The sequence below is a fragment of the Tauraco erythrolophus genome, chromosome 3 (genome assembly GCF_009769465.1).
Source record: "Tauraco erythrolophus isolate bTauEry1 chromosome 3, bTauEry1.pri, whole genome shotgun sequence".
NCBI classification, from domain to species: domain Eukaryota; kingdom Metazoa; phylum Chordata; class Aves; order Musophagiformes; family Musophagidae; genus Tauraco; species Tauraco erythrolophus.
In genome coordinates, this window is record NC_141467.1 from 81,426,380 (window position 1) to 81,442,659 (window position 16,280).

At 41.0% G+C, this 16,280-nt stretch overlaps 1 protein-coding gene across 2 annotated transcripts; it reads right to left on the reverse strand.

Annotated features, from left to right (window-relative positions):
• Positions 1-5,909, reverse strand: COX6C (cytochrome c oxidase subunit 6C). Of its 2 annotated transcripts, none has more exons than XM_086609493.1 (4): positions 5,865-5,909; positions 4,719-4,846; positions 2,912-3,050; positions 1-128 (listed from the first exon to the last, which is right to left on the reverse strand). In XM_086609493.1, exons 2-3 carry the CDS (start codon positions 4,830-4,832, stop codon positions 2,931-2,933), a joined length of 234 nt encoding a protein of 77 aa, XP_086465619.1. In that variant the 5' UTR covers positions 4,833-4,846; positions 5,865-5,909; the 3' UTR covers positions 1-128; positions 2,912-2,930. The 2 variants fall into 2 exon arrangements, with proteins under 2 accessions (XP_086465619.1, XP_086465620.1); XM_086609494.1 differs by lacking the exon at positions 5,865-5,909 and adding an exon at positions 5,640-5,671.
• Positions 5,910-16,280: the final 10,371 nt, after the last annotated feature.

Sequence of the window (16,280 nt, forward strand, 5' to 3'; positions counted from 1 at the left end):
CAGCACTGACACATGTGTTTTATTGATTGAGTTACATTAAAGCGTGCCACGCACTGAAGTGCATTACGCTTCACAATTCAGTGAACACATAAGGTTCGGTCATCAAATCTCCTTAGACTGAAGGGGATCTGCAAGATAAAAAAAAAAAAAATCAAGTCATGTCGGACAAACTTCATGCTCTAAGTAAACATATTAGTATGTATGAATGCAAAGCAATAGAGAGAAAAGTTTATGTGGTGGTTTAGTCTAGAGGAATTCCCCATTATTTCCTGATGGTTTAAGATTCACACACCCTTCATGTGGCAAACAGAAGTGAAACATGGAACAAATCAAGAGCTGGAACAATACTGCAGAGCACATCAGATTCACTATACATGCTGCACTGATAACTGAATCAATCTTGCTAAGGGCCTGAAAGAGAGAGGAATGCAGCGTTCCGATAGGAGCCAGAGAGGAAACAAGTGCTGTAGGCAACCTACCAAGGAAGGAAGAAAACCAAATTCAAATTGCTTCTCCACATTATATTGAACTCCATCCAAGAGCAGCTGTGCTCCATGACAGGAGTCATGCAAGTGGTTAGCACCGAACTCTTAGCTTGCCCCTTTACTCTATTACTGAGCACACTGTAGAGGCAGGATACTCCTCACTGGGTTTTCATTACCAGTATCACCACACCAAGTCCGTGCCAAGTAGATGAAACAGCGTAAATTCACACTTAGGTACGAAGTTGCCTACGTGCCCAGCAGGAACAAACTCAGTGCGGAGTGCCAAGCTAACACCTTAACTACTGAATTCTCCTCCTTGCCCACCCTACCCTTTCCTCAATTTGGAGGCTAAGTACTGATTCCAGAGGGAGTATTCAATGAGGTTAAACTACTGTATTTACTGCCACATACAGACTATATTCCAATAAAATGGGAGATGTAAAGCATGCATGACCGCTGTACCCTTTAGGTAACTATACCAAAAAAAGCATCAAATTCAACCTCCATCCAGCTTCCACAGCTAAGATTTAAGCTGCTGAGGCAAATGAAAATGTCTTCCATCTGCTCTGTGTACTTGTCCTTTTCACGGCCTTTCCAGAACATTTGAAACACCGGCATTGTTCTCCCCTTCTACTTAGGTACTCATGTGCAGGCACAAAAAAACCCCACCTCTTCCTACTATGAAGGAGTGAAAAATATCAGTTCTTATATAAATAGGCTAAGCAATCAGAAGCATCCGCAATTCAAAGAAAATCACATATAAAGATTTGTCTTTCACATTTTTGTTTTGAGCTGGTGTAATTAAGGAATGGAAAAAATGGTTAGGAAACATTTAATTTTAACAGGTGCACACAACATGCAACTTTGTGAGGTTTTTTAGCTGCAAATGGGAACATAAGCTGAGAGTGGAGCATTATTGCACCGAAAAAAATCCTGCTCATGATTCCAATTAAATATTCAACATGCATCCTTGTTGACAGTGTTTGTTTCAAATGATTTTACCACCAGATGGCCTTTCAGAATACTCTGATGAAGGCCACCTGACTAAAGAATGCAATTCCAGTGTCTAAGAAAGTTTAAAAAGGCTTATATATTAGCAATAGGACCAAACCAGAGGCAGAATTACCCACATTAAAACCAGGTAAATTTATCATTTTATTATTTATCTTTGTTGCAGTCATAGCTAAAGAACAGAAGTTTCCCTCTCTCACATAAAAAACCCCAAAGGGACTGCCACAAGGTTTTTTTTCCTGTTTTTTCTTTTCGAATTTGTTAGAAGAGCTAGAGCTCTGGTTTTTTTTATGTAATTGTGTTACACAGAAACCAGATAGTTGTAGATTGTCACACAACAGAATTTAATATTAATAGTGTTAAGTACAAATCTTTTATTCAATCTTGCTGCTTTAAGCAAACAGGCTGAGAAAACCCAGCTGGCCAGGATAATTAGAGCCACAGATTATCATGTAATGATCACAATATGAAAACATTCCAAAAGCATGAAAAAGCTATCATTCCAGATTAGTTTGAAGTCATTTTAAGAGAAGCAGAGAACTCAATGTAAGAAATTTGGATCAAGAAAGGGGGAGGAATTCTTATTGAGTTGTCACATCATGAGCTTGTGCAGTTTAGTGAGCGTGCTTATTAATAACTGCGACGAGGCTGAAATCAAGACTTTTTTTTCCTGGTGTTACGGCAAGTAAGGGAGAACAAAGTTTGGTAGTCTTCAAACAGAAAGCAGTGTTAAGTGCTAGGAAAACAGTATTATGAACAAAGTTCTATTCAAGTTTAATTCAGCATGGCAAAAATCTGAATGTTAGCACACAGTACAATACTGTATACCGTTGTGATTTTTTAATAAATATACGCATATATCTAAGTATATTTCCCCTCATGACTAGTTTTATCTCCTCCCTCTCACCAGCTTCAAAAGACAAAAGGATGTGAGGAAGCTGTTTCTTACATTAAGATGCATGCTATGAGAGAGAAACAGCCTCTTTACTTTCTCATTCACTGTGCCACCACATGTACGTAAGTAGTAGATATAGATAGCCCAAAGCTCAGAAGTTCAGGATGTAACAGCATCAACGTAACAGTGATATCAGGCAAGTCTTATAGTTGCTAATACAAGGGCTTTGTCTCCTCTCCTTGGCTGTGTGAGGAGGGAAAGGCCTGGCATCACTCTGTGCAAGTCTCCTGTATCACACAAGTTAAATTACCCAAGAGCTTTCTACTCTGCCCTTACTCCCTGCTCCCCATTTCCCTTATTTCCTCAAGTTTTTATGACCCAGAGGTCTCAAGTGCAATGTGTATCCTTTTTCTTTGGGAGCACCTTTCTATTTGATCAAAAAAGAACCTCCAAATAGAAGCACAATGTTTCACTGAAACAATCTAACTGACTCTTACTCGAATGCAGAGTATCTTATTACCTGTAAATGCAGGTTACCATCATTTGGGTGGTGCAGACTCAAACACACCAGCTGCTCTCATGGCTTCAAAGTCCTTCATGGGATCATAGTTTTTATAGAACTCTGCATAAGCTCGTTTTCTGGGCTCAGCAATTCCAAACTGGAAAGTAACATGCAGAAAATTAAAGCTTGCAAAGTTTTACAAACAGAGGGTTTTTTGTTTCTATTAGTGCTATGATTTGTATCAGTGGATATCAGTATAAAAAACCTTTAGCTCAAATCAGTAAAATATTACTTTGTTCCTGTTCAAATCCACAGTTCAGGCTACCTGGCCATTGGCCAGGAAAACAAATGCCCGAAGTGAAACCTTAAAAAAAAAAAAAGTCTGTTACAAGACAGTGCATTACACTTTTAAGATCCAGAAACACTCCACCTACATCGACATTCAAGTGTCCAGTGCCCTCCCCTGCTAACAGTTTTATATGTAAAACATGCCATTATGGCAAGTTTTGTGCCTGTGGGCAGCTGCAAAACTGTAACTCCAGATAAAATGAAATTCTAAAACAATGTCTTACATTTGAGCTGGACTGTAGGTCAACTACAAAAGCCTGGTAAAATTTTACAAGGCTGCCACGCCACTCTTACCACTCACTGACATTAAAAACACACAATTCTGATTCCTTGGATAGCCATCCACCTGAAGCACAGAGATATGCTCAAAAAACTCCCAAAAACGTGAAGGAAAGTCCAAGGTAGGTTTGTCCAACAGTATCTAACATGTAACGAAGCAAACCACTACCGAGATCCATGTTACTTGTTCTAAATACGGTCTGCTGCCTTACTAGTGTATTAATGTGGGGGTGCCAAAGAAGGTATAAAACCACAGACTATTAAAAAAATTATATTGTAAATCTGACCACAAACAAGCTTGCCTACGTCTTAACAGATGTGTTAAGTAGATGTTGAGCTTTCACTGTGCAAGCTTGTTATTTCTGATAAACATCTCAGAGATCAACCAATGTCTAAGTCAACTGTGATGGTTTTGTGATGAACAACCTGAAATTAACTTAATTTCCAGTCACTGTTATCAATAGCTTCCCGAGTACTCAAATGCTGCAAGTAGCATGCGAATGAGTTCAATGGCAAACCAAGATCCATTTCTTCCACAGTAATTCAAACTATGTTGCATGCTCTGAGCATGCTATCCGAGAATTATTTAGTAAAGGCACTTAAGAACAATTACCACTCTTATCTTTGTGAGAAGTCTCTTAAGGACCAGGAAAATCAAACTCCAATCTGTAAGTGGGGTTTTTGGAAATGTGATGCTCCATTTTCACACGATACTTTAAAAGAAAGGATAAAAGGAGCATACTAGCCTTCCCCACACTGATATCTTCAGTGTGAAGGACGAGTTTTCCAAATTGCTTATGAGCAAGTTTTCTGAAATCAGTTTAGCGATAAAATAAGACTTTGACAACTCTTTTAAAAAAGAGTCTCAGATACCAGGACAGAGAGAAACACACACTATACAGAGTTAATGTGCATCCATCATGCAAATGATTAAGAGCAGTCTAGGACTACAAGACTCAAAGTTACGTTGTCACGAATTGCGTGATCATGATCACACAGCTTAAAGCATCAGGTCATTCGTATCATTTCTTCAAATGAAGATTAGGAAGATTTATTTATGTTCTGGAAACATGCTTACAAAAATACATTACTAAAGCTTTCTGATGAACAATTCAAACAAATCTCAACAAAAAAATATTATGAATTCTTACTGCACTCTAATGAGTCCAGTTTATAATTGAATTACTACAGATCTTACCTTGTATAAAGCTGCACATCCCACAGACACAAGAAACGCCCCAACTAGGTGAAACTTCATCCGCCTGGCCAAAAGGCGCCGCATTTGTGGCTTGGGCAACAGTGCAGACGACATGGTGATTATATTTCCTAAAAGGAAAGAAAAAAAAAAAAAAAGAATTGTAGGACAAGAAACTCTTATTTAAATAATTCTCTGTAACTCTACTCTAGAAAGATTGTGCTCTTTGTATTGTTATAATCATCTTCACAAGCTAAGCACGCCTCTCTATTTGGCTTTTTAGCATTTAAGGGACAACATTCAAGGACAACCTATTTATGACATGAATCTAAGTAAGTTTTATACTCCTCACATCCAGTAATAATGGAATTAAGACTGGTCCTTGCTGTTCAAACTAAACCCTTCCCGTCCTGCAGGGTCTACCATTTCAGGTCTGCTGTCCTGGTGCTCACATCAGAAGGCATTTAGAACACTGATCACATTTTATTCATTTCTAAGGAAAAGCACGGTTTGCAGTTTGTTTTGGTTTTGTTTTTGTTTTTTTTTAAAGCAATTGCGAACCCTATTGCATTAAAGGATTTTTTTTTTCCTACGTGGCAAGATTTTACTAAAAACCTACAAGGCCTGGAGCAGGCGACTCTCTTTACCGACACGTTAAAAGGTTCGCTCGGCAGAAGCGGCCCCGAGGCAGCGCTGCCCACAGGGTGCTGCCCTCTGCGCTGCCTCCCACGGAGCCGGAGGGAAGACCGGGAGGCGGCCCAGCTGCCCCCGAAGGCCTCGGCGCTGCCCACGGCCACGCACGCCCACTCTCCTCTCACGGTTAAGACAAACCATCGCAAACGGGCCCCCTCTCTGGCCTCGCCGCCGTTACCGGAGGAAGGGGCCGCGGCGCCGCGGCTAAGCTGAGCCAAGCCCCGCACTGACCCTCCCCTCACAGAAGGCGCTCCGGCCCTTCGCCGTCCTGCAGCAGGGCGCCCGCCGCCGCGGGGCCCGTCCCCGCCACCCTCAGGGACGTGCAGAGGTCACGGGCTGCCGCGACGGGCCGCAGGGTGGCGGCGGAGGGGAGAGCGGCGGCGGGCGGCTGCTGGGACGCGAGGAAGAGAAGAGGAGAGCCGGCGGCAGGAGGAGGGCGGGCAGGCGCGACCTCACCTCAGCGCGGCCCACCGACGTCCTTCCGCCCCGCCGGCCGGGCGCCCTCTGCGGCCCCGCCACCGCGCATGCGCGGGACGCAGCGGCCCGGCTACGGCGAGCGGCTTGGCTCAAACGCGGCGCTTCGCGCGCGCTCCCGGGGCGGGGGAGGGGCGGCGTTCGGCGCCGCGGCGGGCACGTGTCGTGCCGCAGGGGAGCGGGGAGAAGGGCGGGCGCCCGGTGTCACCGTGTCGGGCCCCGCCGTGGCCGAACAGTCTTGAGAAGGAGGCACGTGTATTGCGCCCATGGTTTCCACCTAATCACCGCCTGCCTGTGGAATTGTCGGTTTTATTCCTGGGGAGTTTCTGTGGGATTTGCATTTAGTGCTGTAAATTCCTGCCTTGAAAAAACTGCAGTTCCTCCTGTGCAGTGAGGTATTCATTCGAGCCTTACACTCCCGTGCCAAAGCCAGCAGATCCTGACATCAAATCACAGAGGAGATGGGCCCTTAAAACTGAAGAGAAGTTGGTTTTCCTTTGATGGGATTAAGAAGAGGAAAGCGTCAGTCGAAAATTGCAGAGAGAAATCATACCGCCACAGCTGCACGCTGGGAGAATGGTTTTTGCAACAGCAGTCTGAATAGATGCAATTTGGGCAGCGTTCCTCAACTGAAGAAAAGTTTTTTACAATAGTGCAGACCAAAATGAAGAATGCCCAAGAGTTTTTCCTGTGTGGATTAACACAAAAAGCCAAATGTTAATGATGTCATGCAGAAAGAATGACAAGATAAATCTGTAACCTAACAGTGGGGGGTCTAAGGAAATACCCGAGTCCACAAGGTCCACACTGTTCCTGAGGCAAGCTCATGCAGTCATTTGGTGAGATAGGAAAAAAATGGCAAAGTTGCCTAGAGGATCTTAAAAGCTCCACTCAACTTGCCCTCGTGTTATGCAGTGTCAAAAAAAAAGAGGGTACGAAATTAATTGGAATAAAAGCGGCTACTATCGTTATAAATTATAGATGAGAAATTTTCCTATAAACGCCAGTCTTGGTGAGACGGAGTATTTTGGTGGATGGACCTAGGTCTGCAAATAAAAAATCTTGATTGCTGTTTTCAATAGCTTACTTCATGGCTGGCCGGGTCATTAAATTCTTTTCTATGTGACCACTTTCCCCATGTGCCTGAGATACTGCTGGCTAGACATCCGTGTGTTACAGTTAACATACTAAATGAAGTGCTAATTCTTATTATTCTTCGACGTTATTACTGTGGAATATACAGCCAACTCCTTATTGTTCTGTATAAAGGGCAGCTCGGGACTGTGCAAAAAACGGATAAAAAAAGGATAAAGGATACACTGGAGGAAGAGCTGTGGAAGGAGGGCAGAAATAATCAGCTCCATTAAGCCAGTGCACAGAGTTGCTTTCCATCACTCAGTTTCTGAATGGACTATAAGGCTGAATGCGGTTTTGGACCCGAGTGGACCCGGTGCTATCCGCAAGCATCAAAGCAAATAAACCTTCTGAAAACACTGAGGCATACAACACAAAGACAACAACAGTCCTCTCCTTCCCAGTCCACCCAGTCCCTGGGGTTTCTGGCACCTGCTTCAGTTGTCTTTTGTACATGAATATTAGGACTGTTTGCTCAAAAGGTTCCACAGTTACCGAACTAGAGTCTGCAGTCCTTTTTTCAAAATACTGTAGTACCAGCAACAGTTGATGCTTCTTTGTAGTCCTTGAAAGGGTTCATCTTTTGAGGTGTGAAGGCAGGCATTAATGCTGTATCTTTTCTTGCTTATGCTCCATTGAAATTTAAAATAAAATTTACCTCTTGTTTTAGTGAGGGAAAATTTAGGCAATGAATCCTTGCCTTTTCCACAAAGAGTGCCAGCTGTGATACTTAGGACTGTGCTTTCTGTGGTGTGGACTGGAGCCGACTAAGAAGAGGACTGTGACAATCAAGTGATTTTGCATATGCCACAAAAAGTTTTCAGATAATCATAATCTGGATCAAATTAGAACCAAAAATCTACTGGAAAAAGATCACATGGGACATCAGCAATCCCCTGAGCCAGATGCATTCCTGAATAGTTTATTATAAAATCTACCTCTCTATCACAAAAAAGAAAAAAAAAAATTAAACAACACTATGTGCCACATATGAAAATGCATACATTTGTACTCCTCCTCCTGTTTCTCTGCCAGAAATTAACTAATCAAATTCTCTCTTACCACGGCTGTGTCAACGTCAATCAATGGTGCTGCGGAACAAACAAAGATATTGTGGCACAAGAAGTTATTTAACAGAATTGGAATGGCAGCTGTACAAAAAATAAGGATGAATCAATGATTCCTGAATGGAAAAAGTCAAAATTAGGAGGAGGAAGGAAAATATTTTTGTACTTCCAAAAGGGCATTATAAACAAAGGAGGGGGGGGAAAAAAGCAAAAGTTCAAATTAGAATAAATGGAGCAGACAGGGATTTCACAAGCCTTTGTTGATTTTGTGCATGCTTCTGAAATAGAAAAATCTAAAAAAAAAGCAATTTCTTATGTTTTGTTCAACTTGTAAAGAGACGGATTTTTGTAATTTTATGCACATTGAAATAATAGTGATAGAATTACATGAGTGATCCTGTGTTTGGTACCATCGTGAGCTATGTTGTTAAAAGAAGAGACTCAGCTCCCAAATTGCAGTCCAGACATGGCTGATGTGTGCATTTGGGCTCAAGAACTAGAAAACACACCAGGTTCCACAGCTCAAACATTAACATTCACATGACGATTTTTTTTCCCATTTTTTTTTTCTGAACTGGAGTGTGGTTCTGTATAGTTCTCACTCTAAAGCCCTCCAGGTTCAGAGGGCCTATCTGAAATAGATACACTCCTTATTTCAGCAACGGGAGAACTCTGGTTAGATAAACTAGATTTTTAAACAAGTAATACACTATGTATTTGTCATTCTTACCTAAAAGCTTGACTTAGGCAAGTCTAACTTTATTCATTGCCAGAAATGTTCTACATGATCTTCTGATTTCTTAGGAAAAAACAAAACCACACCTACTGAAACACACCTCCTTCCAGTCCCTGTTCCTTGCTCAAATCCATTAAAATGATGCCAGGATTCTTTTATCTTTTGCATTTTTAAATATTATGTAGCCTGTCTGCAATGGAAATAAAGTCATAAACACAATGTTTTTTCTACTGTTTCTTCACTCTTCTATATTTGCTGAGAGGTGCCTTACTCACAAAATTCTTTCATTCCTCATCCTTGTTTTCCAGACAGGATCCTGTGGTGTTAAACCACCTTTACAGACACTTATGCTGATCTACAGCTGAACCAGTCAACACACAAAATTGTTACATGTTAATTCAGTCTCTTCAGTGCGGCCTTAGCAACTGACAGCCCGTCGATGTAGTCCACGAGCATCCATAACCTGGGCTCAGCTCCAGAAGGTGCCCTGGGTAGAAATAGCATGGCAGCAGAGTTTCTCCTTTTGAAAATGAAAGCAAGGACCACAACACAAGGACAAAATGCCAAGCTTTTCATACTCCTTTTCAAAGCACGGTCTGGTTGATGTGCTGTAACACAGGGCGATATCTTCTAGCTCCAAACATCATCTACCATATGGAAACTGTCATATGGCAGACAATGTCTGCATGACCTGCCCAGCAATCCTAGTGCATCTGTACATGAAAGCACCTGGTACGTTTACGAGTACTCTCCTCCTTGATCATGGGTGCATTACAGTAAGTCTGAGCAGAAGATTCATAGGTACCTTTCAGTAGTCCAAAGCCATTGAAACAAGGAGTATCCTTCATAACTTAATAGGGTTTAGACCAGACCTTCTGTTGGCTTCTATTTTTCCTAGATCATAGAATCATAGGATGGCTTGGGTTGGAAGGGACTTTAAAGGTCATCTAGCTCCAACCCCCCTGCCATGGGCAGGAACACCTTCCACTAGATCAGGTTCCTCAAAGCCTCATCCAACCTGACCTTGAACACTTCCAGGTATGAGGCATCCACAACTTCTCTGGGCAACCTGTTCCTCATGGTAAATAATTTCTTCCATAGATACAGATCTAATAAAAATCTACCCTCTTTCAGTTTAAATCCATTGCCCCTTGTCCTATCACTACACGCCCTTGTAAAAAATCCCTCTCCAGCTTTCTTGTAGGCCCCCTTTAGGTACGGGAAGGCTGCTAGAAGGTCTCCCCAGAGCCTTCTCTTCTCCAGGCTGAACAAACCCAACTCTCTCAGCCTGTCTTCGTAGGAGAGGTGCTCCAGCCCTTGGATCATCTTTGTGACCCTCCTCTGGGCCCGCTCCAACAGCTCCATGTCCTTCTCCCCAGAGCTGAAAGCAGTACTCCAAGTGGGGTCTCGTGAGAGCAGAGTAGAGGGGGAGGATCACCTCCCTCGACCTGCTGGCCACACTTCTTTTAATGCAGCCCAGGATACGGTTGGCTTTCTGGGCTGCCAGTGCACATTGCCGGCTCATGTTGAGCTTCTCATCCACCAGCACTCCCAAGTCCTTCTCCTCAGGGCTGCTTTCAGTCCATTCTCCATCCAGCCTGTGTTTGTGCTTGGGATTGCCCTGACCTATGTGCAGCACATTGCATTTGACCTTGCTGAACTTCATGAGATTCACACAGGCCCTCCTCTCAAGCTTGTCAAGGTCCTTCTGGACGGCAATCCCTTCTCTCCAGCATGTCAACCACACCACACAGCTTGGTGTCGTCAGCAAACTTGCTGAGGGTGCACTCAATCTCACTGTCTGTGTCGCCAACAAAGATGTTAAACAGCACTGGTCTCAATACTGACCCCTGAGGAAAGCCACTTGTCACTGGTCTCCACACTCTCCATTGAGCTGTTGACCGCAACTCTTTGAATGAAGACTCTTTTAGTCTGTTTTAATTCATGTTAAGGTGATGACATGGTAAGTGTTCGAGATGTTGGCAAGTTTTCCTTTCTGGATCTGAAATGACAGTCTAGAAGGAGTGGGAGGTGTCTCTTTTAGATTTGTTGTGACTTGTATCATCGTATTGCAGTCAGGTCAACCAAATTGTGTCCATTTATGAAAAGAGAGTTCGTGAACACAATTAAAACCAAAAATAAAATAAGAAGTAGCCCAGAGATGGTGTATTTATTGACCTCTTTATGACCTGGTGAGCAAATTTGGATCCTGAAAGCTTGTTCGTTGTTTCCAATTACATCACCTGGTCTAATAAAAGACATCTCCTCTTCCTAAAAAATGCCGTTGCTTTTGTTTAATTTGATGTTGGAAGAACTTACTGACTTATGATTGCTATGTTGTGTAAAGACTCCATAGGTTTTATTTGATATTTGATGGTACTGCAAATATAATAGATTTTCTTTACAATCATAACTTGGGCAACACTTGGAAGTCTCAGCAGGCAGAGAGTGTCTGACTACAAAATCTGCAGAGAAGCTAAAATCCATATCAGATTGTGGTCCCGGATTTGAAAGGTGAGGCACAGTCAGACTTGTGAGGCTTCCAGAAAGTAGTCAAATCATCTGTTCGTGTTTTTTTAACAAACTTGTTATTGGCATAAACTTGTAAAAATATGTGTACTTGAACCAGCCTGTTTTAACTTTACTGTTTTGTTTGAAATAATCTAATTAGGAGATTGTGGATCTCAGGTTTCTAATGCATTGAACATTTTGAGCTTCATGATTAACAAAACTGGCAATAGATAACAGCATAAGCAACCTTAGTTAAATATATTTTGATTAAATGAGTTCAGGATACATTTTCCTAAGACAAATTTGGCCATGTTCAATAGGGCATTACATGTAAACGTCTGGAAAAATTGCAGCGTTTTTCCAAGCAGGAGGCATGAGATTACTATAATCCATAGCCTCCACCACAGTATTAATTACCATGGCTCACTAACCAGGGATGTAATATTTGTAAATGAAACTCTAGAAGGGCATCAGTAAGGAACAGGATGTTGAAGCCAAATGGAAAACATGAACCAATAAAAAGGCTGAACTTGCTAGAAGTGCAAGCTCAGCCTTTGAAGTTAGTTCAAGTACTGCATGCTTTAATTTTGGTGTAATCTTATGATGGGGGTACAAACAAGAACTCAGAAACAGATTTTGTAACGTTTGGCCCAATTGTAGATGAATCAGTTTGTTGATGGTTACCAACAATCGCACAGCCAGAGAAGCTGTGGTCTTTGTTAAATTAGATTGAATAATTGGCTTCAGTGGGAGTTTCGGGTGCAGAGCAAATGAAGTGTCACGGCCCTTGACTCTCATAAGATTCCTTAGCAGAGGCTGAGCTTTTGCATTCAGAACAACCTGAATATGGATTCAGAGAAAATAAATCCCTCAAGAGTTCATCTCCCCCTGCCCCAATATGGGTTTGAAAATACTTAGTCATTCCTGGCAGATGTGCATATCTTATCTGCTTTTAGAACCCCTCTGATGACAATAAGGGTACCAAGAGTTCTCTGGGCAGTTAGTTTCCGATGCTTAACTATTGTTTCGGAATACAATCTGTGATTAGTGATACATTACCTTGGCAAGCCCAACTAAGCTTATGTATTTCTGTGTTTTGATTTTGTTTTGCTTTGTTTTTTTTAATATACTTTCGTGTGGAGCTGCAATGACGATGCCGTGCTTTCCTGGTGTTTCACTAAAAAAAAAAAAAAATTCACTGTTTTCATCCTTCGGGCAGCTATCTGAAGGCCTAGTACTGCCAGGTGCTGAGCACCTCTGGAGACGTGAATTAAGAGAATGAATTTCAATACATTCAGCAAATTTCAGGCTCAGGCAGCTGGGAATTAAGATGATCTTTGAACTGGAAGGTCATAACTGGAAGATGAACACAATCATACACATTCTCCTTTTTTAGATCAAGCATTCAGTTCATGAGCCTGAAAATAGTAAATCATTTGTTGTAGTCTTTTGTGAATGACCCAACAGGTGCAGTTAATTACTTTCTCGTTTGGGAGAAAAAACACAGAGAAAGTTAATTTTCTTCTTGCATATGCTTTCTAGAGGAAAAAGAACTCCCAAAAAGCACATTTATTTTAACTTTCCAGCAGCTGTGCAGACCTCTGGAAAGAGCCATATTCCTCAACAAAGCAAGTGTAATGGCTCTGTCTTCTCAAATGCAAGTGAGTAGAAACACAAACATTTTAATGAAACATAAAGACCTTCATTTCAGTAAAAATACAGAGAAGAAAATGGTTGAAATATCGTATTAGAAAAAAGATTACATACACAACATAAGCCCTATGTGATCATGACAGTAAAATAATTTACTGAACAAGGTAATTATATGCATATATGTGTATAGCATATATTTATATGCACACAAGCACACACAAATCCATGAAGTATAAATTTTATAGACATGTATACATGCCTGCACACACATAGGCACATACAAAACTGTAAAGGTGTAAAATTACTCTAGAGATGTGACAGATCCAATTCCCAAAGTACTTTTTGCAGAAATGAGTAGTATTCAAACCAATCAGGGTCTGGGGTTTACAAAATCAGTACTGATCAGCCGGGTCTCACAGCTGGCATGAAATTCATTTAGTTGCCTCCAGGTGAAAACTAGTAAGAATGCTGTAAGCTTGTTGATTGCATTTACTGAGCCATAGGCACCGTGGCCTATTATAATGAGTATTTCCAATGAAATCTCTGTATTTTCTCACTCTGAGAGATAGGGAATATTGCATAAGCTAACGTGTGCCTGTGCATTCCTTGAGTGTGATGCTGTGTTTTTTTTCTCGCTTGCCTTGTCGTTTTTTTCATTTAACTTATTAATGGCATAATTGCTTTGCTTTGTTCAAAAATCCTTTTCTGAGAAGTGAGTATTAGTTTCTTTTTAAACTTCTTGCCAACAAAAGATTTTCAAACGCATATGGTACAGGGGAATCATGTACAAGATTGTTTTAGAGGAAAAAGAAATATCTAAAATTAAAAGCACAAATCCACTTACTACATTTGCACTTTTCCTTTGACATGAAATGAAAACTTGACGTGAGAAATGCACACAGTTCATCAGCATACTCTGAACAAATACATAATTAACATGTGGAATAAGCAATGCTGTTGTCAACGCTTTCACATGTGTTACTAACATATTTAATTAGTAGAGAAATAGAGGAAGATCCAAGTAAATGCAGCCTATGCTTGATGTATGAATTAGCTTGTCTCAATAAATATTAAAAATAAGAGAATCTTATCTATACCTTGACTGCCCGTACCATACTAGGACAGCTTAGTAAGTCCTGCATAATTCCAATCTGCTCCAGTGCTCTGATAAGTTATTACTTGGCAGAGAAGTATCTATTGTGGCCATTGTGCAAAGGCTTTACTAAATCACTGACAGAAATCAAAATGTGTGAGTTCATTAGCAGGTGGGTAGAAAGTGTAGACTTTGATGTTTTCTATTAATCCAATGTGCTGGACTGATAGAACCTTGTTTGAAGACTATGTAATAAGAGGAAAAATAAAAAACTATATAGCAATACCATGTGGCTTCTGATTTGGGAACTACAATTTAGCCTATTAGACATGGACCTGTTCCAAAAGTGCACATTCAAACAGTCATGCATGAAGGAGTTAGAAACACAGATGTGAATTATAACTCTCTGAAATCCTGGGAATGCCCCAAATCAGGCTATTAGAGGTAGGTTTGAACTGTGAGTACAGATCCAGATCTAAAATTTTTGTTCAAACCTGTCTTTCCCTGCGGAGAAGGGATTTGGAGAAGTACTGAGACGACTCAATATGAGTTAGCTGCAGGAAGTCTCGTTTATTGCGCAGTTCTTATTGCTTATATAGGCAGTATTTGCCAATAATCCTGAGACCACACCTTTTCTACACCATTATTGGATGATACATATGCTTGTCATATTTAACAGCTTATTTCAAACAGACACCCGCCTAGCGAAGCTCTGCTCTAAGCAAACACTACTCCCTTATCATACTGCATAGTTTTCTTATCCTTAACTTCAAGGGCATTCTGCCCCTGAGGCCTAACTTTCGAGCTCCAGTCCTTATTTACACAGGATTTTCTTCGTGCAGTCTCTTCAAGGATCTGCACTCCGACATTTCCCTAACATTTTTACAGCAACTACTGAATGTATTAAAACCAACGATGTTCCATAAGCTTAAAAAATTACCAGTTAACCCCATCTTAGCTGTATGGAGACATGATTCACAATAACTGACTAAAGACATTTCTATAAATAGGTAGTTAACAAAAAGCATCAGTTGAATGTAAGATTTAAACAGGTCAAATTCAAGCTGTATTACTGCAGCTCCATTGGCCACATACAGCTACACAGTGATCAGGTTGGCACAGTATTTAACGTTAGAAACATAAATAATTTAAGGATCTCTTTTCCACATTTGGGACAGAACTTTGAAACATCTGGTCTCTTTGCAATCATTTTGTACACACACAAGGTAAAGTCCATATTTTTAACTAGAGCAATAGTATTGGGTGGGATTGAGGCTGGCCATTTCACAAGTGGATAAGTGGTAGAGAATAGAAAATGTTCCCAAGTCTGTAATACTGTACAGGGCTAAAGGCACAAATGGAGCAACGAAAGGACACCTGCCATTTTTCAGTGCTCTCAAGAGCAGGAAACTGAGGGTCCCATGTTTATGAAAACACTCAGTTCATTGATGCTTTTATCTGCAGACTTCAGTAATGCAGGTTTCTCTTTTTTTAAGTCCAATATATTTGCAAAGTGACTCACAATGATTCTTTTCATGTAAAAGATGTAGAAAGTGTGGCACAAACCAGTCTGGCCTTGTCCACCCAGTACTGGATAAGAGAACCAATAATAGAAACTGGATCTGCTGAATCTAGTCTACTGCTGTGTCTGCAAAGCACCGCTCTTCGTTGCTGATCTCCATGCCTGATGATTAAATATTGGATTTCCACACCTTGAAAGGGACAAATGAATCCACAGTTCAGGGTCTAAGACCATTCCCCTTTAACGGTACTTTAAGGAACAGCCACTAAAAAGAAATCCTGAGGAGTAAGTACAGAGGCAATGTCAGTGCAGCATTGTAAAGACACGAATGAGAAAGCATTTTACCCCTTTTTAAATGGTCTGGTGACCACCACTACCACTCCTGTAAACTATTGTAAGTGTGCACCTTAATAACATAATCCAGCACTACATATTTTCAGGAATTAATCTCATAGTCTGATACTTTGTGTCATGCAGTAGCAGGAGAGAAGTCAAAGCAAAATGTGTAAAGCCCCTTCCTGAAGTGCATAGTCACAGCTTGTGTTGATATCAAAAGTATTTGAGTGAGGAACTTCAGGACCGCACCCTCAAAGATTATAAATGTTTTAATAAACATGCCAGGTCTGATGAGAGAAAAGTGAAATACGGAGTAATAGCATCTAAGTGTAAATATTTATGAATC

Excerpts from the sequence above, each read along its gene's own strand:
- COX6C (XM_086609493.1), bottom strand. The coding sequence starts at position 4,832 with ATGTCGTCTGCACTGTTGCCCAAGCCACAAATGCGGCGCCTTTTGGCC. Across the intron at positions 3,051-4,718 it reads GATGTGCAGCTTTATACAAG|TTTGGAATTGCTGAGCCCAG; the intron begins GTAAGATCTGTA and ends GTTACTTTCCAG.